Genomic DNA, 25157 nt, shown 5'->3' on the forward strand with positions numbered 1-25157 from the left:
TTCTTTGGTTTCTTCATCTTTAACCTCATTCTCCATCTCACAGTTTTGACTCTCTGATATTTCAGGTCCTTCTTCATCTCTGGTCAATGTTGAGCTGCCCACTTCATTTAATTCTGGCTCCTTTTCTTCATTGCCCTCTACTTCCGTTTCACTTGGCTGAAGTTCACCCTCATCATTCTCCTCATTTGGATTGCCGTTTTCCGCTGCTTCTTCCACAGAACTGCTGGGAATTGTTTTGACGTCCTGGGCTGCTTCTGAGACACAGGCTTCCTCATTATCATTTTTCCTCAACCTCAGGATTTGCTGTAAATCAAATGCTTTCATGACTGGGGCATTGGTGGCCACCACTGGGTTTTGTGTAGGCTTGGAAGCCATTTTTTTCCTCGCGCAAGAGTCACATGGGCAGTATTCCTCCTCACTTGTTTGTTTACTAATACTGTCCTCAAAAGCTGCACTAAATGCTATATCTTCATCTACATTAAATGATAAGTCTGATATGTCCTCTAGCCTACTCTGGTTTCCATTCTTGTCACTGAAGAGTGACTGTTTATGCATAGTCTGCAATTGTTGTCTCCTTTGCTCAGTTTGGAGTGTTGACTTGTGTTTGAGCGGTTCATCCAGAGATCTTGGTGTCTTCTTCCCTGCTCTGGATTTGATCTTCCTCAGCTCCTTCTCTATGCTATTTTGTATCCTTTTACTCACTTCCTCCTTCAGCTCCAGTATCATTTCATCTATCTGCTGGTTGTTCTGCAGGTTCCACCTGGCTTTGAACTCATCCATGGCACTGACATAGTGAGCCATGAACTCCTTCTCAATTTTCTTGAGCAGTCTCAGGACCCAGGTTGGATCAGGATCCACTGGGTTTTGCTGGACAAGGGATGTGCCTACACTGGTGGCCGTATCGATTTTGGGGTCTGGGTCATTTGGAGACTCTTTTTCAAGCTGCTCTTCCAAATCAGCTTTCAGTTCTGTCCCACAGTCAATATCATTGACATTTGTATCATCAGTAGTTATTAGCTGATCATCTTTCTCTTCAAGATTTTCTTTTGGGAGTTCATCATTCACAGCTTCAGCTTCTTCTTGTTCTCCATTTTCAGCTGATTTGCTGTTTTCTTCATTTTCATTTTCTCTTCCTTCATCCTGACCATTTTCACAGTTACTGCACTGATCCTCCTTATTCTCTTCTGCCTCCTGAATTAGAGAGTCCTCTCTAGTAGACTGTGCTTTTTCCTCACCTTTTGATTTTGAGCAGGCTGTCGAAGGTCGGGATGACTGCTTTTCCTCTTTAGTTTGCTCCTCAGCCTCAGTCAGTTCAGTTCCAGTCTCTACATTTTCCACTTGTGCAGCTGATTTGAATTCAGTAGTTTTCTGTGCCGTTAAAGTACAGTCCCTGGCACCAGCTGTAGTCTCTTCTCCTGAGCCACCAAAACCACTGCTAACATCAACCCCGGAGGAAGACATGGGAGTGAAGTCGTAATCTACGGATTTTTGGGCTTTAAACCCAGAGGCTGTCTTTGCCTGCTCACTTGCCTCTTGACCTGAACTTGGACCACTTTTTTCCACTGTGCATCCAAAGCACAGGGCTTGAAAAATATTTAGTAGCTCCATATACTTTGGCTTATTCAAAGGTTTTGATTTATCTGATGGATCTTCTGAAGCTTCATCAAGGAGTTGGAGACTGGCAAGACAAGTAATCAAAATGTTGGCAGAGTTACTCAGTTTTCTCCCCATAGTGGGGGACACTTCAGGCAAACTGTTTGATCGGTCAAATTTTGTTTCATGTTTTGAACTGAGCAAGGCCTTCATGATCTGGACAGAAGTCTGGACAGAGGTTGGCAGGTCTCTTCTGTTGTTATTTTGGCTGGATTTAACTGACTGGCTGCATTCTGCCTGGTCGGCCTTGGTAGCTTCGGACACCACCTCAGAGATTTGTTCCTGATTCACGCATTCTTCAGCCTCTTCATTAATAGCAGTGACTTCTGCTGTCTCTTTTCTCACTTCATCCTTTGTCTCATTTTCAGCCTCCTCCACATTCTTTTTCTCAGCTTTTTCATCCTCTGAGATTTCCTCAGCATTTGTACAGTATGCTACCTCAGTGGTTGCCTCTACACATTCCTCTTCTGCATCATCCTCCATTTCATATTTCATAAGCAATGTTTCTGAAGGGATTTTACTCAGCCATTCTTGCACAACTTCTTCTGGAGATGTATTTGGTAGAGCAGATGGTGTTAAATCACTGCCTTCCTCCTGCATGCCCGTGCCTTCTAACTCTTCCTCCACTTTTCTGTTGCAAGAGTCATCAATCTCTTCATTCTTCTGATCATTTACCTCAGTTGCAGCTGATTTAGACCCATAGGAAGTTGCTTTGGAGGAATCTATAATTTCTTTCTGCTCTTTTCCTGTGGTCACCGCTGACTCAGTACCTATGGTACTATTGGAGGAATGCTTCAGCATGGTTGACCGTATATTTTTGCTGTTTGGCTTCCCTTTTGGTGGGACAGGGCAATGCATACTACATACTGACAAAGTCTCAGACAATGATGCTTGGCTGGAGTTTGACATCTTCACACGAAGATTTCTAATTTTTATCTGCCTTGATTTTGAAGATTGAGATATGTTTGATTGTGAACACCTATCATCACTTTCCTGGGATATCTGTGTCAACAAGCATTTATCTTTTACTTCTGAATTTGAAGAGACTCTTGAAGAGACACTTGCAGGATTTACATTCCTAATCCCAGTCTCAGTCGAGAGGTCACCTTTTGAACACACACTCTCACTCATACTTCCATGTCTTGAAGAAAGGGCCTCTGAATTCATCTTGGAATGACCCTCTCCAGCTTTTCCATTAGGGCTTGAAACACGTGAGCAGAGGGATGATGGGTTGCTATTTTCTTCTCTATGGCTTCTCTTCTTTGAGCCTTTTGAGGATTCACTGTAGCCATTGGTGGTACTTTTCAAGCTTTTCTCCTCAGTAAAACCTGCAGTTGCCTCTGCTTCATTAGTAGATGAAATGTTTGAGTGAAAAGATCCTGAGTTATGAGACATGGGGTCTCTGATTGATTTTTTCTTGATTTCACATGAGCTTTTTGAGTAAATAGATGCCCTGCTGCATGATCTCACATCATCTGTATGTAGGGAATAGTTCTTTTTATTTGGATTGGATTCAAGTGAAGACACAGACATTTCAGACTGTGCATCCAAATGAATATGGCTGTGTTTGGTCTTTTTGGATCCTCTGGAAGAACAAGAGGCATTGCACAGAACAATCTCATCGCTGTCACTTCTCTTGCTGTTCCTGTTACTAGCTCTGGAATGGGGGGTTCCTTGTGTAGAGCATCGTTCACCTCCACTGCTCTCATCTCTAATTGATTGGCTGGGCTTTGTTTTTGCTGACACGGAGCTGACTTCATGGATTTCATTTTCTTCTTGTTCTGCTTCAACTTCTTCAGCCTTTTTCTTAGGGCAGGACTCACTGGAGAAGGAAGAGACCACTGCATTGTCATCAGAGTGGTCATCCTGTTCACTCTTTGCTCTTGGTGTAGTACAGTTACTAGACTTGCTGTGCACACTGTTGGCAGGAGTGGAGCACCTAGTGTTATCTTCTTGATTTGCCTTCTGAAGGCCGGAGGAGGACATGCTCCTACCCACGCTACTTGTTTCCTCACATACATTCTTCTTGCTCTGTCTGGACTGCCGAGATGACCCTGACATGACACTCCCAACTCTGTTGCATTCAACCTCTTCCACATCATCCTTTAAGCACTTCACAGAGGAAACTTCAAAACAATTTTCATCTTCATTTTGTGAATTGGTTTTGCTGGCCTCATGGTCTTCAGGGGCATCCTGAATATCCAGATTGTTTTCACAGCTTGAATGTGACATTAAGGATGAAGGTCTCTGACTATTGCTTGTGCTTGTCCGAGTGTGTTCTTGCTGGTCTTCTCCACTGGAAACACCTGTAGACAAATCACTTCGACACATACACTTTTTAATGGATCGGTATGCCACTCTGTTCTCTATAGTCTCTGAGTAGGATGAGGACTCTTGCAAAATGTGCTCGGAGAATTCCTCACTGGATGTGGTGTGGAGGCTACGCATAGAAGCCTTTTTTTTGTGGACTACTCTCCTCCGGGAAGATGTGCTGGAGCATGACGACCGTGTGTGCCAGGTGCTTCGTACACTGGGCTCTTCCCTCTGGGATGTGTGCATGGGATTTTTCCAAATGTCATAGTCCTGGTGTTTCTTGCCACAGCTATGACAATGAGCCTCATCACATTCTGATTCCTCAAGTTTTGACATGTAAGAATCAATATCACAGGGATATAATGACTCATCTGCCTCTGAGCTGGCTTCTGGGTTCATTTTCTGTATGGGGTCTACTCCACTGTCCTCCTCTACACCTGACTCTTCACAAGGTGTTTGGTTCATCAGATTGGACTTCTTGATCTGGGTGGACCATTGCAAAGTCTCATCATTTAGCAAGCGGAAGCGAACTTTCATCTCAACGGACAGGCTACCATCCTTGTTCACATGTACCCGTTTTTCTATGTCGTCATTGACCAAGGAATGGACCAGGTCCCCAGGTTTTGGATGCGAGCAACTGTTTGAGAAAGGTGCGCCATTATCTGGTGAGGCAGCGAGACCATTAGGATATGACTTTTCTGATGATAAAGAAAATCTCATTGACCTGTTGCTTGATGATGACCGTGGATGGATAACACTTTTTTTGGTTTTCAGTCCAAAGTTCACTGGAATTTGAAATAGGTAAAGAAAAGAAAGATGGAGAGAAGTGTTAACTCATGTAAAGATGACAAAAAATATATAGATCAAATCCTCAAACTAGTGAATACTGATATTATTCCATTAAAACTAAGCCTATGCTGGTTTACATAATTTGAAAATTTGGCTTTGACTAAGTAGTGGCCATAAATGTTAAGTTTTGAATGAATAGTCTGTATTAAAATCTTCTATACCTTAACTTTATTATTTTTCTAAATCTAAATTGAAACGCAAACAGTTTTTTGTTGTATTATGTGCATGCCAGGAAGAAAAAAAATATGCATATAAAGCAATTTAGTCTCAAAGTTTCTGTATTTTATCACATTGCAAATACCCCTTTATTTATCTGCACGAGTTTTCATCCTTCTTATTCAGTTGGGGAAAAATACATGGAGAAGTGACCCTCTTCCTCAGTTAGAGGTCAAGTGTCACACGTTTATTCTGCATCATCCACTTCTCCACTCACATGCCAGGAAACACAGGTGTGGCCGTGTACACCAGAGCAGCACTCAGTCCCTGCAGGGATGTGCCACTATGAATAATTATAATGCTTATTAAAACATAAAGAACAAATGGAAAAGGAATTGTAAGCTGGTGATAGTTACAAAGAGAAATAGTGGTAGTTATAGAGGATAGCGTGTACCAGTGGTAGTAAGGGAATTTTAAGAATTGTAATCCAAAGCACATCTCTATGGCCCAGTGCAGTGATCTGCATAGATTTATTGAGGTCCTACACCCTTCATTTCAAGCAGAGTGTATTGCTATCATGCTGTCTTGCAAGATATGCATCTATCTTGTTTCTAATACATATGTTTGTTCAAAGCTGACTTTTATATATCTAGACAACCGCATGCCTCTGTAGGCATATGGATATGCAGCTGAATGGACGGCATTTTAGGAAGGAAGAGTTGAACAGGGAGCACACCAACCAAGATCAATAACACATGAAATAGCTTCTATCTATCCATCCCTACGCATTTGAATGGATGTATTTGCTCAGTCTCTTGATGGACAAAGCTTCAGCTTATTCCCACTGCTTCCTCCAATTTTTTATGTCTCAGGCAGCGAGTGTGGGATGCCTCTGTCCTTAAGTTTCTACAACTAGTTGTCAACACATGAATGAATCTTTCCTGACTCCTGGTATTGACAATGGAGACAAACAGGTGCACCTCCAGAGCACACTTCATTTCACCCTAAAACAAATACCTAATATAGGTGAGATAAATTGCCCTCTGGAAATGGGAAGTTTCTCTCCATAGGCTACCGAGGGTGGCTGGTTTAATTACCTGTGACCTTAGATAACTCATGATGAAGTGCCTACAGAATACCATCCTGAATAACCCATAACATACTCCTTCCTGAACGTAACCTTTCCATAAAAACATGCTTTGTTCCCAAAGGGCTACACTGCAGCTGTAACCTGCAGGAGAAACTGAGTCTCCTGCCGACAAAAACAGGGCATCCTCTGATGCAGGCAAATGCAGAAGTGCAGGCATTATATGACAGACAGACAAGGGGATAGAGGATTCGTGGGAAATCTCAAGGGTTTGGGGAGTCTCGGAGGCAGACACAGGAAAGGAGGGAGTTCTGGAAGGAAAAGGAGACACAGAGATATGAAAGAGGAAGGGAAGTCAGCCAGACATGGGGAGCATGTGAAAGAAAGACTGGAGGGTGTAGGGAGGAAATCCTAGAAGGAAACCAGAGAAAAAGAAGGGGAAGATGGAAAGGCCTGGGAGGCAGAGAGAGGGAAGTACATTTTGCACATGAAATCTGCACGTTGGGGCAGCACAATAGGTGCCTGTATTCTCCATGTTGTGGGACACAGGCCTGGAGACGACTGTGCAATATGCCCCAGAGGTTTTCTTACTTTCATTGTTTTCATTGACATTGTTGCTATTGGAACGGGGAGCCAGGTCAGGCAGCTTCTCCACTGAGTGTTTCCTCAAATTCTCCATCGATACAGGTTTAAATGGCTCCCGGCCGACACACACCAGCACGCTGGGGCAGTGAAGCAGAGCCTGCATGCTGTCGATCTAGAAAGAGAAGAGCAAGTGGGTGACCATGAGCTGATAGAGCAGAGCTAGATTCTTCCAGGCCCAGAATCAACTGACATTTAGTTGTCACCTAAAATAAAATAAGCATGGTTCTGGAGAACTTCAGGGTCTACCAGAGCCTGTTGGCAGGCTCTGTTGCAGTATTCTTCCATTGAAAGAGAAGCTCTGCTATGTTTTAATCAGAGCTCCTAAGATAGGGAAGGGGTGGGAGAGGTTGCCTAAGGGAGAAGATATCTCATTTATTACAAGGTTTTACACCTTCTGGGAAAGATTTAGGCATAATGGATGTGGTGGTGAGGAAGGGGGTGGAACTGGAGGCTTTTCAGTTTCCCTTACAGAGAATTACACTCTTTAATTCTTCTAATTCCTGTATGGGACAGCAATTATTACCTGGTAAATGTTACATTCCAGATTGACCATTAGTTCTCTTCCTTCCTCTGGTCAGGAAGGGACAAGAAGTGTGACTTGCCCTAATATTACCCCAAATACTGTCTCAAACATTACCTCAAGTATTGCCACAATGCTGGACAATGTGGGACATTGTCCTTCAGTGTGGGAAGTGTCTGTGAAGGGGTCTATGTTCCTCCACAAGAACCCAGGCTTACGCACTGCCTCTTCATCTTCACCGCATGACCTGTTTCTGGATTACACACCAAGTCCTTCATGTCAGCTGCAGCTAGTTACGGGCAGCAGGGCTAGATGTGGCAGAAAGTCACATTTACCCAAATACAACATTTACCTAGGATCTAAAAGAGCAGGAATCAGTCTTGTGATGAGCACTGGCTAGACAAAGCCTGGACCCCTCTTCCATCTTGCTTCTGCAATCCCTTATTTGTAAGCCTGAAGTGAAGCACCCAGGTAAACCACTTGTTGGCTTCTAAAAGGATGAGAGGGCTCTCTTGCTGTCTGGGAGGGCTTTAGAGTGGCCAACATCTGGCAGCTTTGTGCTGTCAGGGGTCTCCACAATCCAGCTAGGGTGTTCCTTCCTCCTTAGACTGCTACATCAGGAGAACATCTCTAGAGCATATGGGGACTCACCAATAAGAAGTGACCATGCAATGGGCTACCAAGATGTTAGGTAGTGCCCGTGGTGGGCTAAGCACTATCTTGCCCGTAAGATGCACCCTGACCTCACTGTGTCACTTAATCATCAGCCCTTTAACTCGCAACCGAGTATGGAAGAGAACAAATCTCAGAGGAGCTGTGATGACAGTTCTGCAGTTGCCACACATGCCTGACATGACAGAGCATGGAGAAAGGACCTCGTTATCTAAATATTGCTATAGCAAAAGAATGAAGAATCAGGCCCCTTTCAGAGCCCAAGCCCTTAGGTTGTGAAATGCCTCTGGGGTTTTCTGAGATTAGTTAATACCACTAGGGCTTTGAGAGGTACTAAGATAATAGTGCTGGATCTTGTGCAAATAAGAGGAAGGTGAATGTGTGGAGGGTGAAAGAACAAGACAGATACAGATAGAATCACACTCAAGATCCAGTTAAACACTTCTGGTAATTTTTCTTACAGTAAAGCATATGGCATCAACTTTTTAGTGGGAATACACTAAAATCCCATTGTCTTCCCATTATTTTTTATTTACTGTTTGCACTGTAACAACACTTGAGACCTGAGGCCCATTGAGTCTGTTGCTGTAAAAACCCACAGTAAGAGAGGCTCTGCTCTCTAAAGCTTACGCTAAGCACCACTGTGTGTAAAGCAACAAAATTGCTGAGTCTATGTGATGAGTACCATGAAACAGAAACAGGAACTAACCCACAAATCTCAGTCTGTCTATGTCTACTGCTTGTCATTTGTCAATAAATCCACTTTTAGTCCATGTATTTCTAAAGGAAACATCTTTCTAGCTCACTCAAAAAGTGTATAGAAAGCCTATAATTTAATAAATGACAATACTTTGAGTAGGTTTTTGCCACCTGTATATTTCTTTTCCTTCTTTACTTTCCTGTTCTTTTTTCTTTTCTTTTTTATGCCTTTAGTGAGATCTTTTGCCGTGTCCTCATACAAGTAGAAAAAAGGTGAGGGTAAAAAAGGAGAATGAGAAAAGGAAGAAGAGGGAGAGAAGAAAGAAAAATAGACACGAAATCTCTTCCGACCCTAATGTAAAACAATCCCCCACTAAGTTTAGGAACTATTCCTCTTTGTAAAGGACATCTTTTCAGTGAAAGCTATTTTTTGCCCAGGACATTTCCTCACATGGTACTGTGTCTGTATATAGATACTTCAATCACACTCATCACCGCTGCGCTGTGTGTGCAGAAAATAGATGGTGCCAATGACACAGCTTCAGGAATCAATGGAGCTGAGCCAGCCGAGTTATTGAATTTATATATACTGCACAAACCAAATCCTTTAAGATGGAATACACTTGTGTTATGTGACATAAAATAAAGGGTCTGTCATGTAGTATTTCTTGCATCATCAGCTCTTTAGAAGTGTTTATACCTATAACATAGCTTTTCTTCCTAATACCTTGCAAGCTTAATCTCTTTGAATTAATAATTGTAGAAATTCATCTAAATTTGGGAAATCAGTACTTTGTTATGCTTCACCGTTAAAAACAGTTTGGTAGTTGTAAATACAACTGAATGTTTCCTAAGGGTGAAATAAATCTTTTTTCTCACATTGATTTGGTTTAATGCAACATCCATTCTGTCAGGGCAGTACAGTACTGTAGAGTTGGGATAATAGTTCATCTCAGTTTGCTCAGCACAGACCTTTCCCACACTGCTGCACGAATCCCATCCTCTCAACAACACGTCGCTGCCTGGGCTATACAGAGGACATCTGTCTTCAGGGCAATCAATATGGCATTTTTTACTAGTGCTAAATTATCTCTAAACAGCATGTCCCCTCTTAGGTGTTTAGCAACTTGCAGCTCGCTCAGTATGTCCCAGGATGAGGTCCATGCGTTGCTTCTCAGATTTGCTTCTTTTTAAGGAATATATAAAAACTATTTCTAACGTGAAGGGATCAGACCCTGAGCCTGCAGGCATGCCAGTGTCTACTGTTGCTCCTGTTGCTGAGTGAAATATTGACTGTATTTCAACCAGTGGCAGAATTTCCCCTGGCTTTTCTGGAGTCTGCATCACACTTGCTTACAACTAGGAAACAACACGAAAACCAGGAGCTTTCTTTTGCTATCCTGCAAGAGAAGTGATTCTGTTCTTCTGCTTGGACATAACAACCACCAGACAAAGAGTTATTATGACTTGTGAAACTGTATTTTCCATGCACTTTCTGCCGTTGGTTTTCATGCTGGGGGAGGAAACAGGACATCAAACAGAAAATTGGTGAAGTGGCTTGAGAGATCAGATTGCAAGATTTGGCAGTAACACCATGGCAAAGAGCAGACACAGTAGCTATTCATATTTCAGAAGCACGTGAGCCCCAGAGAAAGAGATGAAATATTAGATCTGATTAAATTATGAGAAAATAATCTGATGTTGAATTGCTGTTCAGGATGGGTAAAAGGTGGGAATGTTCTTGCGGAGAGGACAGCGTGAATTCCAGCGTATGGGATGTTGTTCAAGGCTGAGATGTGCCTCCCCAAGCACAACCCTAGTCTAACTCTCAGGAGTTATCCTACTCTACAGTTATTTGTTCTGGGACCTAGGCTTTGTACAGTGCTTTTATAGAATCATAGAATCATTTAGGTTGGAAAAGACCTTTAAGGTCATCGAGTCCAACCGTTAACCTAACACTGCCAAGTCCACCACTAAACCATGTCCCTAAGTGCCACGTCTACACGTCCTTTAAATACCTCCAGGGATGGGGACTCAACCGCTTCCCTGGGCAGCCTGGTCCAATGCTTGATAATCCTTTCATTGAAGAAATTTTATAAGCAACTTCTATAAAGGAACATATTGTCATCATCTCCCTAGATAAGTTGTGACAGGCATCCTTCTGTAAATGTTGAAAACAAAGGACAGGAAGATAATAACTAGATTTTGCTTCAGATTTTGGACATCTAAAAGTTAGGTGTGTAGGACTGAGCTAGTCAACCAAGGCTGTATAGTCCATGTAGAAAGGGCAATTCCTGTAGTCTGCATTGCACATCTCTCCTACTGTGAGACAAACCATGCTCTGGAGATGCCTCTTTCTCCCTTGGTATAAGAGCACCTTGGAATGATTAGGAGAGATGTAGACATCTCAACTAAGGCAGATTAACTCCAGCCAACACGACCACTCAATAGTTATCAGGAAGCACCAGCTGAGCTGGATATTGAATATCAGTCTCCAGAGTTCCAGGCCTGTGCTCCTTCATTAGTTCAATGAGTTGCTGCTATTAATTGCTACTTTGGAATACAGTCGTTATTAACTTCAGCTGTATAATATCACACGTGGCATAATCCCAATGTAATAAAATCAGTAACAGAGCATGTTTGGCCAAACATTATAGGTCTGGCCTGAAGCAGGGAGTCTATCACTACAGTAAAAATCAAATTATTTTAAAGGGCTCTTTAAATTCCTTGCAGTCGGTGAAACCCCAGGACTTTAGAGGTAGTTGTTGTCTGACCTTTATTGTATTGGATTATTTATCTATTTATTTGCACAGAAAATTCTGTTTAAACATAAGAAAAAGCCTTTTTCATTGTGAGGGTGGCCAAACACTGGAACAAGTGGCTCAGACATGTTGTGGAGTCTCCATCCTTGGAGATATTCAAAACCCAGCTGGACACCTGAACAACCTGAACCTAGCTGGACGCCTGAACAGCCTGTTCTAGTTGACTGTGCTTTGAAAAGGGGAGTTGGATGAGATGATCTTCAGAGGCCTCTTCCAACCTCAGCGATAATGTGATTCTGTGATTTATTGTAGGAGAGGTGGTTGTTATTTTCATATACACATCAGCCTGAGGAAAAATGTGGTGGAACTCAAAGAGTAGAAGGTAGATGTTCTTATCTGCCTTAACTGTCACAATCACTGGAGAAAAATAAATGCCAGTAGAATGGGCTATGTTTCATTCTAAAACAGCAATAAAACCTTAGGTATTTGGTGCTTTCTTTTAAGGTTTGGGGGTAGATCAGAAAATGCCCCAGTGAAATAAAATGGTGGCTACTGGTTGGTCAGCACAGACTTTTTCCGACATTAAAGTTTTCTTTGTTTGCTCAGAGATGCCATTATCTTTTCCGAGCAGTAGCCTGTAAGGAAATCCTTCTGGTAAACAGATTCCCCACTTCCCTCCGGCTGCCACAGCAAGATTCTTGAGTACCCATGCCAGCATACCGTATTACAAGAAAACAGTATTACATCCCAGTCCAATTTAGTTACAAAAACCAGAGGCAACTGATTGTGAATACTTAAAATCCAGTGATCACCTGAAGGAGTTGTGATGGAGAAGGGAATGTCCTGCCCTATTGTTTCTCCATTAACTCATCACACTTGATTGTAAGTCATCTTTTACAAACTAGGCTTCTTGCACATTGGTGGAGGACAATAAATATTTCTGGGGGACAGGTTATTTCACCCCAGGAAAGCCACCTGATACAGGCGGTAAATCCCTCATTGGACATGCCCGCCTCTTTCACTGACTGGAGAGAAAGTCAATCATCTCCATGCAGTTGTCTAAATGTAGATACCTAGAGCAATCTGAGATGTTCTAGGGCATCTAATATGTGCGTGAGGATGGTGGACAGGATACAAGACTGTGCCCCACCAGACTATCACCTGAAAGCTGAGCAGGAAACATCTACCATGTTCATATAGACACAGTTAGAAAATGAATTGTCTTCATTTGCAAGGTGAATCCCAAAACATTGGTAACTTCAAGAATATTTTAATCTATGATAAGTGAACAGTCAAGAATAAAATGGAAGAAAATGAACGGCTTATGATAAAGATCTTTGATGAGTTAGGAAAGAGTTCCTTTGGATCACTCAGGCCCATTGAGTTCCCTCAATGCAATTACCCTATCATATGAGCTCATGGGAAGGGTTGCTCACAGTTAAGGCACTTGAAATTCAAAGACAAAATCCACTAAGCAAAATTTACAGGGAAGAATCTCTAGCGGTTTGCACTCAGTGGGCTGAAATAGACTCCTGTTAAAGTTTTATTGTGTAATCCCTGAAAATGAAATTAAGTTCCTCAATCTTACTGTAAGACCTGATCCAGATCCCCCTGTAACCAATGGAGAGAAACTTGTTGACCTCTACAGACTCTGGGTCAAGAACCAAGAGAATTATGTAGGCTGTGAGGGAAGTTCTGGACCAGAAAGCAGAAAACTTGTTGCCAATACTTGCCTCTGTTGAAGTATTTTTGTTCGTATCAGTCAACTTCTGGCCCACAAACCACTGTGCTGTCTTAAAGATCAGGTGCTGCCTTGTGGAAAAAATTGCAATTTGCTGTGCTTTAAACCTGTATGCACAGACTCTTCCAAGGAAATGTCAGCTATGTCTTTAGGTTTCATTGAAGTCTTTGTAGTTCTGACAATAAAATTGTGATTTTTTCAAAGCAGTAAAACTTTTGCTCACTTGCATACTTCATTATCTCATACCACAGGAACTCCCTGTCGTGGTGGGATGTGTCACGTATGGATTGGCTCAAAAAAGCTAAATGTTCTTTCAAAAAAAAAAATGTTTCATAGACGTTACTCTAAGCCCCACCAGGAGGCCACCATGTGTGAGGTGGAAATGAAAGGACATCCTCTCTTCTGAACTATGTCTTTTTTTTCAGTTTGGGTGCTATCCATTGGAGGATGGACTGTCTCCATGAATGCTGCTGCGCAGTACCTACAACAAAGGGCCTGTGATCTCAGCAAGGACCTCTAGGTGTTACTGCAACACAATTAATAATAAATGTCATCAATACCTAAACAGAAGAAAGACAAACATAACATCTCTAAAATAAGGAATCTGTTGCTTCTTGTGGAGAACATGCTATCCTCTGGCTCTTCCCAGAGAAGAAAGAACCTTCGGAAACCTTACTCACCTCAGAAGCTGAATATAGATACCAGTTTCTGACGAAGGTAAAATGTAGGAAACACCCTTTTTTTTTTCCCTCTGCTGGCTACTGGCCAACCAAAGACATTTGAAAGAGTCAGGGGGAGAAAGACAGAATGGGGAAATAATGCAAGACACGGTTGAGGTCACAAGTCCATAAGCTAAACCACCTTCCAAAGAAGTGCAGAGATGCAAGGGAGAAACAGGAAAAGCTTGTAACAGACATGTCCAAGAAAAGGCTAATGGGCTGAGTTCATTGCCTATCATGCTGACTCATGGCCTCGTTTCCTTGCGCTCTTTCATCTGTTCTCTTTTGTCTTTCATTCAGATTTACAACTCTTTGGAGTGCGAAGAGCCCTTTTGTTTTGTAGTTGTACTTCATTCAATCCAGGGGGATCCAGGCTCTGAACTCAGGTATCTCGGTTTAACAATAATGGATTTTGTATTTCATTCATGCAAAGAACCCATTTGCCCTTCCCTCCCCCAGACTTTGCACGGGAGGAATTAGAGACCGGTTCTTCTCAGGAGTCGTTTTTTAATTTATGCTAATCTGTTGGTCAGAAGGTGAATCACGGGGTGTTGCCAATCCCTGCCCACACACATATTAGCAAATTAGTGGAAGAAAAGAAGGTGGAAGTGCATTACTTGACCTCACTTTCTCTATCATCATCATGGGCAACCTCCCCCACGCCCTACCACAGCGGAACACCCCTTTTCCCATCTGCAGAGAGGCTGGTGGACGTGGCATGGGTGTGTATTTGATGAGCAGCCAGAAGGCTCTCCCCGTCACCTCAGAAGGAACGCAGAACAAGAGCTAATACTGAACTTCAGGTAGGGAACTATTGCGCAGAAATGGATCTAATCCTCTGCAAACTGTAGCACCCAAACGATTAGCCCAGAAAAGAGTACGCAGCATCCCTTCCTCTCCCGCAGCACACTAAAACTCACATGGTCTCCTACACACCACATCCAACCTCAGGTCTCAAAATCCACATGCAGGCAGCAGGACAGATGCCAATGTCCCAGGCTCCTGCAATAGCAGGCAATCCACTAAACATAAATTACACGCTGCTACCTTTATTTGATGCTTATATCATGGGAATATGGGACAGTCCATTGCTGCAGATGCTGAAATCATAGAATCATAGAATCATAGAATCATTGAGGTTGGAAAAGACCTCTAAGATCATCGAGGCCAACCGTCGACCCAACACCACCATGCCCACTAAACCATGTCCCTAAGCGCCTCATCTACACGTCTTTTAAATACCTCCAGGGATGGGGACTCCACCACTTCCCTGGGCAGCCTGGTCCAATGTTTCACCACTCTTTCAGTAAAGACATTTTTCCTCACGTCCAATCTAAACCTCCCCTGGCACAACTTGAGGCCATTTCCTCTCGTCCTATCGCTTGTTCCTTGGGAGAAGAGACCGACCCCACCTCGCTACAACCTCCTTTCAGGTAGTTGTAGAGAGCGATGAGGTCTCCCCTCAGCCTCCTTTTCTCCAGGCTGAACAACCCCAGTTCCCTCAGCCGCTCCTCATCAGACTTGTTCTCCAGACCCCTCACCAGCCTCGTTGCCCTTCTCTGGACACGCTCCAGCACCTCAACATCCTTCTTGTAGTGAGGGGCCCAAAACTGAACACAGTATTCGAGGTGCGGAAATGAAGCAATATAAGATGATTTGTCGTACCAACACTTCTAAAAACATCAGCATCTTCTAGAACTGCTCAGACATGAGCTGTCTAGTTTTCTGTTTTGACCACTGTGTAAACTGCATGAAAAATGATAGCTTTGGGAGTTGCGATCTGGAAATCAGGCCATGAAGCACTCAAACAGCCAAGCAAAATATGTGAAAGATAGAGGAATAATGCACTGCACTGCTTTCTCAGTCAACCACAGGCAAAGATCATGTTTAGCTATTGCACTGCTGGCAGCTCTTCCTGGAGTACTCACAGATGCCTCTTCCCTGTGTGTGACACTTTGCACATGCGTAAAGAAAATGTTCTGAGTTTGGCCCTGGAAATAGTCTAGATGAACATGTCTTTCACCAGATCAGGAGAAATAACTGCGATCAGAATTTCAGTGGCCATTGGAAATGGTTTGGGTAGTAGCAGAAGAGAAACACTGCATGGAAAAAGGGGAAGGAAGAGGAAAGACTGAAAAAAAGGCATGAAAAAAGCAGAAATGTTTTTGAGAAACAAGTGAAGAGGACAAAAAGGGGAAGAAAACTGATTTACAGCCTGGTTCAGTTTGGAAGACAGGCTGCTAGGATCACATAGGGGCTGCCACGGTTACTGCCTCTGTGGAGGATGAGCTGGTTCCTGATGAAGACTACGGGTGTCTCCCTGAGGACTTCCACTGAGTGCTGGATTGAGTTGGGGAGGTCCCTGCATCGCACTGACTTCATATGCAAGCTTTTGATGGCCTTTTCCCTACCCACCCACCTTGTCAGATCAAAATGGGGTCTGAGGCTGTTCTAGTTGCAAATTAGCCAGAGAAACAGAAAATTGCTGTTAAGGGTGCAAATTTCAACATAGAAGAGAGGAAGGCTTTCTTTCTAATTTCTTAGAAATTTTTTGCTGCAGATATTTTCCACCTTCCGACACTCTGCAATTCCTCACTGAAGTCAGAGTCCCCCACCTGCTCCTTTGGCACCGGGCTCATTAAATCTGGTCCATTCAACATCAGCATTTGAAAATCATGAGTCAGACTAACATCCACCCCACCCCAAGCACCTGCTCTTATCCTCTCCAACGGCAGGATTAGCTTAAAAACTGACAAGTCTTGAAAAATACTGAGCATTTAGTTCTTGTGATTAGCCTTGTGATGACTGAGTCAGTGGGAAGGATACAGTTCATGAATTCAAGCTTTTACCTGTGACCAGAAGTTCTCAAAACTTACTTTTTTTATATGGGGAATATCTACACCATGGATGAAACGTTACTGCAGCTGGAAGCTGTGGGGGGAAAGAGGGAAGCACAACATAGATGTGCTCCAACTAGCTGTAGGAGCTGGGACCTAGTATATAAACCTTACTGCTTCTAGATCAAGCTTATAGATCCATATGGCATTGTTCCACGGTCTTAACATCCCAGGTGTCTCTTAGCTTAAACATTTGTGCATTGCTCTTCATTGAGCACTATGGATACAGCCTACGGACTCCAGAAGCTCAGGGCATAAAGAGAAACAGATCTAGCTGAAACCTCTGGTTTAATTGAATAGGAGTTTTCTTGTTATTGAGTCCAGGGTTTCACCCTCAATTTGCAAAGTCTGTAGTACAAATGTGAAAGCTGGAAAGCTGCTTACTTCTACACAGTAGAAGTAGCTCCCCTGACGTTAACTGAATGTATTTCAGAAAAGATGTGAGTCGGAAGAGAACCAGGCCTTGCTAAGAGCTGCAGCAGAATCCTTTGAATTCTCTGTTCAGGACCCAAAGGAAGAAGCAAATTGATGAAAATGCAAAACATGCTATCTTTTCCGCTCCTATTATTGGTAAAAATTCCAAAATCTGCATTTAGAAAAACAGATTTCCCTATGAAAAAAAAATCTCCTGTCCTGCAAAAATTCTTTGCAGAAACAGTGATTTCTATTTAAAGTACTTAAAGAAAATTCACAGTTTTTCCAGGAGAGGGTGGAATTCTGCTATTCTTTGTACTCTAGGTAAATGAATAAATAGAAGCATCACGTTCACAAATATTATTGCATATACTCAATAATATGATTGGAAATGTCTTTGCCCTGGATTAAATTCAAAATAATTAGAAAGTAATTACACTTTGCTACATTATTATTGAAAGAACAAAATCTCCTCAGGCTAAGGGAATCATTTGCATTTGGTATATGTTAGATAAGAAGGTATTAGATTTGGAAATGTTAGATAAGAAAGTGGCTAGCACACGGGGTCCATTTAACTACATCTTGTAAGGCACTGGGCCAAATGATTTCAGGGCATCTCAAAGGTTCATCAAACACACCTGGATATGAGTCTTCTTATGGATCAGGTTCATGGAAAGTTTTGCTGAGGTTTACAGATCGCTTGTGTAAATCTCATTGGAGTCATTGTGGTTTTGGCACGGAATCAGAGAATATTGAACCTGAAACCTGTGGTTTGTTTTTAGACTATGAGTCACACACATGGTGGGTGGAAAGTGGTACAGCTCACTTGATAACAATGGCTTGCACCAGATGAGGGGCTGAAATTGGTTGCAATTATTCATAGCTGAACACAGCACGAAACAAAGTGTCACAGTGAATATGTCAATATGGAACCGGAAAAATTAACTATCCCAATGAGGGAAATTATCACCTTTCTTCTCTTATTGTTTATATATACACCACATTTTAAACCAGCTCATTTGCCTCCGTGTATCTCATTTCCCTCTTACAGTTCCATCAGGGTCTTGATGACACCTGTCATTAAGACAGATGAACTTGGTAGACAGCCCAAACGTTGAGTGGCCTAGAGGATGCCTGCGGGCAGCCTACAGATGTCCTAGAAATGGCTATATGGATGTGTAAATCTGAGTCAGGAAATATGTCAGACAAGCCTGTTTCCTGGCCTTGCACCCTAAGGTCACCTTAAATGCAGTCATTATTATCAAAAACGATTTAGTAATAATAGTTAGGCCAATACCTTTACTAATAACAGCTAAGAATAAAAGTTCTGTCTTTACTGCTGAATTAAACAATTCTGGATCCAGGGCACCGGAACAGGGTTGCCTGTACTGTTAAATTCTGAGAATGGTCTTTGGTGCATTTAAAGCCTGGATCAGCTGGCACTCTCCCAAGCAACTCCTGGGCAGATCTGGGAGTTAACATACACCAGGGACCTTTCCTAAGAAGTAGCTTGAACGTGGCCACCCAATTTCAGAGGCTGTGGGAATTAGAACCTATTTTGGAGGCTACATAGTATGAGTATGTATAGACAGTGCTATGTGGTGCCAGGGCCAGAGTATGTGCCCTGATACTATTCTGTCTACTGGAATAGCTGTAGCCCGTGGTGCTACTTCTGGCTGAGGAAGATCTTAGCCTACAGGTTCCTGGAGACTACAGAAAGACTGTATCTTTCCCCTACAGTATCTTCCCTGGGAAGATACACTGGGGAAAGAATCGCTTCATATGTGCCCTTCTGTCTTTCTCCAAGACTGCTACAACTGGCCAATGCCAAAGACGGCTTGATTTGACCCAGAATGGTTAGCCTTGCCACAGCATCCAGTGTGTCTCATTCCAAACTCTACACAAACACAGAAGAAAAATGAGGGTCCCTACCCCAAGGAGTTTCTAATAACTAATCCTTTACAGTCTCCAGTTAGTGGTGCCTGAGGAAGCATTCCTTAACTCATGATTGCTCCCCTGATTAACTCACACAGTAATTGTCTGATCCCTCAAGGAAATTTGGTTGCATACAGTGCTCATTCTGCAATGTTCTCACTTGTAGAGTCTGAGGCAAAAGAGAGTCTTTCTGGTCATCTACTCTGCCTTTCTACACAACAAACTGGATCAGAGTAACTCATTAAATATAACAACTTACGGTCAACCTTGAGTGCGCCTAAGCAAAAAAACATCTAAGTCTTGGCCTGACTCCAACAAACATAAAACTAGCCACATCCCTTGGAAAACTCTTCTGACGGTTGATAAATCCCATTTGAGAAGCTCATGGTAATTGCCACCAGTAGCCATAAACTATGCAGACTATTTGCCACAACACAATGTGGTTTCAAACGCCATGCAAGGAGTACTGGATTTTAAGGAAGAATTTGGTTTTGTTTTAATTTAAGACAGTCAGTAAAAGGAAGGCCTAGTGCTTCAAGAGTAAGTGCAGAAATCAGGACATCTGTGACTAGACACATAGTCATGTTGCTGGGTTCCTGTGACTTAAAGAAGTCTTAATGACTGTTCAGCTGGTGGACTCTGGATAATTGCCATTTGTAAGGGAAATCCTCTGTTGCTGTGCAGTTGCTGTCACGTAATCCTACACGTCATTTCTTACAGTTTAATTGTCTGTGAGGATTTCTGGCCTTTCTATGATCTCTGTCTGCCTCTTTGCCCCTAGAGGCATTCTTCCGTCTCCAGAGACAGGCGGTAGGGATCTGCACAAAGGTGCACTCTTCTGTGGTTTAGACTGTGGAGAAAGAAAATCCACTGGGTTGTATAAGAATTTCCCACAACAGAGATGAAAGTCCATCTGATGGAGAAGATAACCTACAAATTATACTCTACTTTTTTTTATCAAGATATCTGCTCTTAGTAGCACACCTGGCTCGTTTTTAGCATAGAACTGATGCCCCTAGTAAAAACTAGGAAAGCTGCAATTTTCAGCTGTCTCATCAGCCAAGTGATCTTCAGATGTAGAGTCCTGCGTCTTATGTTTGCTAATATTTAAATATCTGTAGTACTTTAAAACAAGTGTATGAAAACTTGGGCCTGAGTTAATTCCTCCTAATTTTAGGTGACTAGTCTGAATCAGTCTTCCGATCTTCTACAGTCAATAAAAAGAAGCCAACAGGCAAAATGACCCCCCATCCTAAATGCCTAATAAGCTCATCAGATTTAGATGAATTAAGTTCAGGCCTGTCTGTCTTTTAGTGCCCAAACTTGCACAAAGAAAGTTTCACTGGCAACTTAATGACATGTCAATGTTAACCTAAATAATAGATTTCTCTATTTGGGCACTATTTCCAGTTAATCACCTGGAAAAGAGTAACTAGTGCCTTGACCTGAAAAGAACTATATGATTTACACTTTTTGCTTGCTGAAAATTTAACTGATTTTTCTAAGCTAAAATAAAATTAAATTTCTCTCCAGTCCCATAGTCATCAAATTACTATTTTCATTTAGAAACTGACAACAAAAATCAGGGTTAGTGTGGGAAGAGGGGTTCTTAGCCCTGATGAAATCAGTGCCCAAATACTTAACAGTGGCACTAGCTCTTCCTTCCTAATAGGCAGTCTGCTTGATGCTTAAGAGTAAAAATACTGGTTTCACCTCGTTCAAGGCTTCACGGGTTAGAATGAAAATTCTAATGTGTAAATTCCAATAGAACCACTCTGGATTTATACTAACATTGGAATCAGGATCTTTCAATCAGGATCTTTCAATCACTGTTTCTACTGACCTGAGTTTTGCATAATTATTATAGGCTAATTCTGAATTCATAGCACTGAAATACTCTCTGACCCAAGAGCAATGAAGGCCCCATAATCCAGGCCACAGAAGAAACAACCAGTGAATAGACTGACCTTTCCTAGGAAGTTCATAAAGTACAATTTTGAAAATACATGAGAGGTAAATAAGCAGACAAATGGGAGCAAGAAAAGACAAAAATAACAGCAAAATAAGTGTGACCACAAAAGCAAGAGCTCTGCTGGCCTCCAATGGATCTTGATGCTACAACGCGACCTTTGGCCTTACAATGAACTTCATCTGTATTAGGATTCTGCATAGCTGCCCATGACCTTCTGACTTTGTTCCATGAAAAAAAAAAAGCGGTAATATGTTCAGTTCATTGACTTCATGAAATCACTAGCATTTCTTCCTTTTCAGGTAAAACCTTAGGCTAAAACCAATTTGGAAAAAATTGAGATAAAATGAGGGCTATAAAAATAAATTATACAAGATTTGTCTGGAGAAGAAAATGTACTCATGCGCAAAACCAGTGAGATTTGCAGTCCAAAAAGTTTATTTCCCTGTGAATTATGATTGAATTAAATTTAGAGGTTTTCTGGAAACATTTGTGGACTAGGTGAACTACAAAAGGAAGAAAACACTTTTCTCTGCCTTTTCAAATCAATACTACATGAAAGGAACACATAACAACAAGCCTGTTCCATGTGTGTCTAAGTTTATACCCACATAAATGTATAATAGGAAACCAGACTTGTAATTTTGAACTGTTCTGGGTTTACTCAACAAAATGGTAAAGAAATTAAAACAGAGGGACTGGGACAGTATATGCCAACCATAGATTATATTGCAGAGGTGATTTAACTTATCTTAAGATTCAAGTTAAGATCTGGAGTTATAGTAGTAGAAGAAAACAAAAGCAGATTGAAGGGGCAACACTCTCAGGTCTGTGCATAGCACTTTCATTGATGGAAGAGATCGATTCATCTGTAGGAGAGGAGAGTTTTTCCTTTTTTTGTTCAGTTTTCAAGATATCAAGGAAAAACTGCCAGCAGAAGAGACATTGTGAACCTGCTATTAAATGCTGTGAATTACATTATTCTAAGCCAGACAAATACAAAGTCAATCAAGCAGTAGTCCAGATACATTGCTTAGGAATGAATCTTACTGTAATTCAGCTAATCTGTCAAATCTTGGGAATGAATGTCAAAAGTTACTATTCCTTCCACTCCCAGCCCCCTTTCCAGGAAATAGTGGCCTGTGTAATAAGACTTGACATAGACATGTGATAAAAGAAGTTAATAACAAAATTATTAAAAGAGAATTTGAATTATTATTCAAAGAGAATAATATGAGAAAAGGAAATATCCAAGAAATATGAAGCATCCAGACACCTTTGAATAGTCATGGAAAAATGTCTCTAACAGAAAATGCAAATGTAAGTATAAAGGCAAGATGTACAGTCAAAATTAAACTTCAGCACCAGCTGAAGGAGGTTTTTCAGGAAATACCCCAAATTATGTGACAAATTCACCATTTTCACTCCTCAGAGAAACTATTAGTATCTGGTGAAAACTCTGGGACACAACCAATTGTGTACAGGGAACAGAGATCTTGAAGATGTACGGCAAGAAAACTTAGACAGAAGAGCAGAAATGGTTTAGAGAATCCTTATGAAAGGAAAAGGTTGGAAAAACCTAAGACTGAGTGACCTTTTTCTGTGGTTTAAATGCTTTGCACCCAAGACTAGGGTAACAGCTCCAGGAAGTTCTAACAGGAATGACGACTGAATGAGCACTAATGAACAGTTAAAAAGCAAGAGGTAAATGACTGAAATTAAGAATGGCCAAAAAATCACTTTAAAAGATTCCTCAGAAAAGCTATTAATAATCACGTATTTCCTAGCTATGCGTAAGCTGATAACATTGATCAGGTTAGACCCAAAGTCACCTATCACTATGATATTCTACCAAGAATAAAAGGAGTGTAAATTAAATTAATAAGGTACAGAAGATGAACTGTCTGTTGACAAGACAGTAAAGAAAATTTTCATATCCAAAAAAAGAATCCCGAGGGACCGTGGAGAGATTACGTGACGGCGGTTGATCTACACCCACATTTCTGCAGATGGAAAACATAGAGGAAAAAAAGCAGGGGGGGGGAGGTCTCTGGGACCTCTGGGATTTAATGTGGAAAATATCATTATCACTACATAAAGGATAATCTTAAACTCTGGCATGTGTCCTCAGCTTCTGCAGGACCTCCAGTTTCTCAGCAAGATTGCGGTTTCTCTCGTCTGGCGTATGTGGAGTGGCACCATCCTTTCCCTGGCATTTCATCTCACCTCTGACTGCAGTCAGGCTGACGCTCTTTTAGCCTCTAGATCAGTAGGGTTGGGAAAACTGTAGCAGTAGGATGTTTGGGAAGGACATTTTCCTTGGATCTTCCACCTGAGAACAGGAAGCCTTTTCCAGAGTGGTGGGCATAGCAGAAAGCACTGTGATGTGACATGTTGCCTCCACCAGGAAAGCTGGCTTAAGGCACCATTATCCCCTCCCTCCCTCCCTCCTTCATGGCTGCACACTCCTGTCCCTGTGCCAGGTCAAATGACCTGGGTTAAAAATATTCCTCCATTTTTTTTCCCCCCCCTCCTGGATAGTGGGTCGTTTGAACCCAAGTCATTTCAGTCATCTGGTTCAGAAAGTGACACCACAAATGGTTATAACTTTACCACTGAGGAGCTGGCACACGGCACTGTGAAGGTGGAAAATGTGGCAAGGAGCAGGGTAACTGCTCCACTTGGCTGCATTGCCAGGGACAAGTCAAGCTAACATGTGAGACCCCTTCAGAAGAAATGGAAGTACAGGTTAGTCTACATTACAAAGAGATGGAGAAGAAATCAGGAGAATCTCAGGTTTGTCAGGAAACTCCTCTGGGAACAGAAGAAAAAAGTTGTCGTCATGCCCTGAATTTATTATAAGAGTCCACGCCAATTGGCACATTCACCAAATCATCAACACAAATGCGTCTCCTGATCCCACTCATACCCTGATTATTTATGCATTTATTAGTTATATTATGATAATACTGAGGATCCCACATCATGAGCAGGAACCCTGTTCTATTAGGAGCTATGCAACCACAAGGTGCTACCTAAGGGCTCTCTTATTTTGTTGAATTCCTGGTAATATATACCTAATATATACCTAATAAGCAGGTACAGAAAAGTTAAGCCACCATTGGGACATGCCTCCCGGGAGAGGGTGGGAAACTCCATTACTAGAAGTTTATTTAGCAATTTTATACCAGCTGCAAAACTTTGAGCTTCTGGACTTCCATTAGAAGTTGCCTCCCATTGACCCAAAACAATATCTGACGTATGAAGTTCTTGAATGGCTGAACAACATTCTTCTACATCACCCCTTCATGTAATTAACGGGGAAGTAACTAATGTGACAGTAACTACACCAGCCCAAAGGATTAAGGTAATGTGGGTAAACTATTGGCCCCATGAGCTAAAGGATTTGCATCACAGGGAATGCGAACACTGATGTGATAACACCTGTTAGAATAACTGACCAGCAACTGGTACCAGAGATACTTGCCTTCTTCCCATCAACAGTGTAGAGCTTCTTCACTGGGAATTGCAGGATCTCTGAAATCTCATCCAGGAGCGTTTTGAAACTCCTGGCATTTCTGCGGTTCAAGATAATTGAGCGTCGAAAACCACTTTCTCCATTCTTAACTAGAGTGATTTTCTTGGGTATTCTGGGGCCATGCTGAGTCAAAAGTGTGGAATAATCTTCAAGCTTGCCCTCCTGAGCTGCTCTTCTCAAGGTACTGGAGGGACGACCGTTTCGTGGAGGGCCTGGCCTGTATCCCCCAGAAGTAATGCTAATAGGCTTGACATATTTCTTGTCGGAGCAAAGGTAGCATCCTCCATCCTCCAGCTGGTCCAGCTCACTGATGCAATGTATTCCTCGTGGGGTGGTGATGGTCCGTACCCCAAATGGCAGTGGGACCCGATGAGAGAGGTCATCCATGAGTGCATTGAAGCTCTTGAAGCTTCGCTGGTTGATGGCCATCTTGACGCCTGCAAACTGAGGGTCTCCACTCTTGAAGAAGGTTATTTTTTTGGCTGGGGGTATCTTGGTGACAGCGCTTGTCCGAGCCACAGAGGGAAAGGGCTGCTCATAGTTGTAGGAGCTGGTGGTTGACAGGTAGTCAGCAGGCACCTGAGTCAT

The 25157-nt window shown here is 42.2% G+C and overlaps 1 protein-coding gene across 1 annotated transcript; it reads right to left on the reverse strand.

Annotated features, from left to right (window-relative positions):
- Window positions 1-73: 73 nt before the first annotated feature.
- On the reverse strand, window positions 74-25157 carry RP1L1 (RP1 like 1). Its single transcript, XM_076335296.1, has 4 exons — window positions 24519-25157; window positions 6650-6815; window positions 142-4628; window positions 74-79 (listed from the first exon to the last, which is right to left on the reverse strand). Exons 1-4 carry the CDS (start codon window positions 25155-25157, stop codon window positions 74-76), a joined length of 5298 nt encoding a protein of 1765 aa, XP_076191411.1.

The sequence above is a fragment of the Aptenodytes patagonicus genome, chromosome 3 (assembly GCF_965638725.1).
Source record: "Aptenodytes patagonicus chromosome 3, bAptPat1.pri.cur, whole genome shotgun sequence".
NCBI lineage: Eukaryota > Metazoa > Chordata > Aves > Sphenisciformes > Spheniscidae > Aptenodytes > Aptenodytes patagonicus.

Excerpts from the sequence above, each read along its gene's own strand:
- RP1L1 (XM_076335296.1), bottom strand. The coding sequence starts at position 25,157 with ATGACTCAGGTGCCTGCTGACTACCTGTCAACCACCAGCTCCTACAAC. Across the intron at positions 6,816-24,518 it reads ACACTGTTGATGGGAAGAAG|ATCGACAGCATGCAGGCTCT; the intron begins GCAAGTATCTCT and ends TTCTCTTTCTAG. Across the intron at positions 4,629-6,649 it reads TGTCAATGAAAACAATGAAA|ATAATGGCGCACCTTTCTCA; the intron begins GTAAGAAAACCT and ends CTGCCTCACCAG.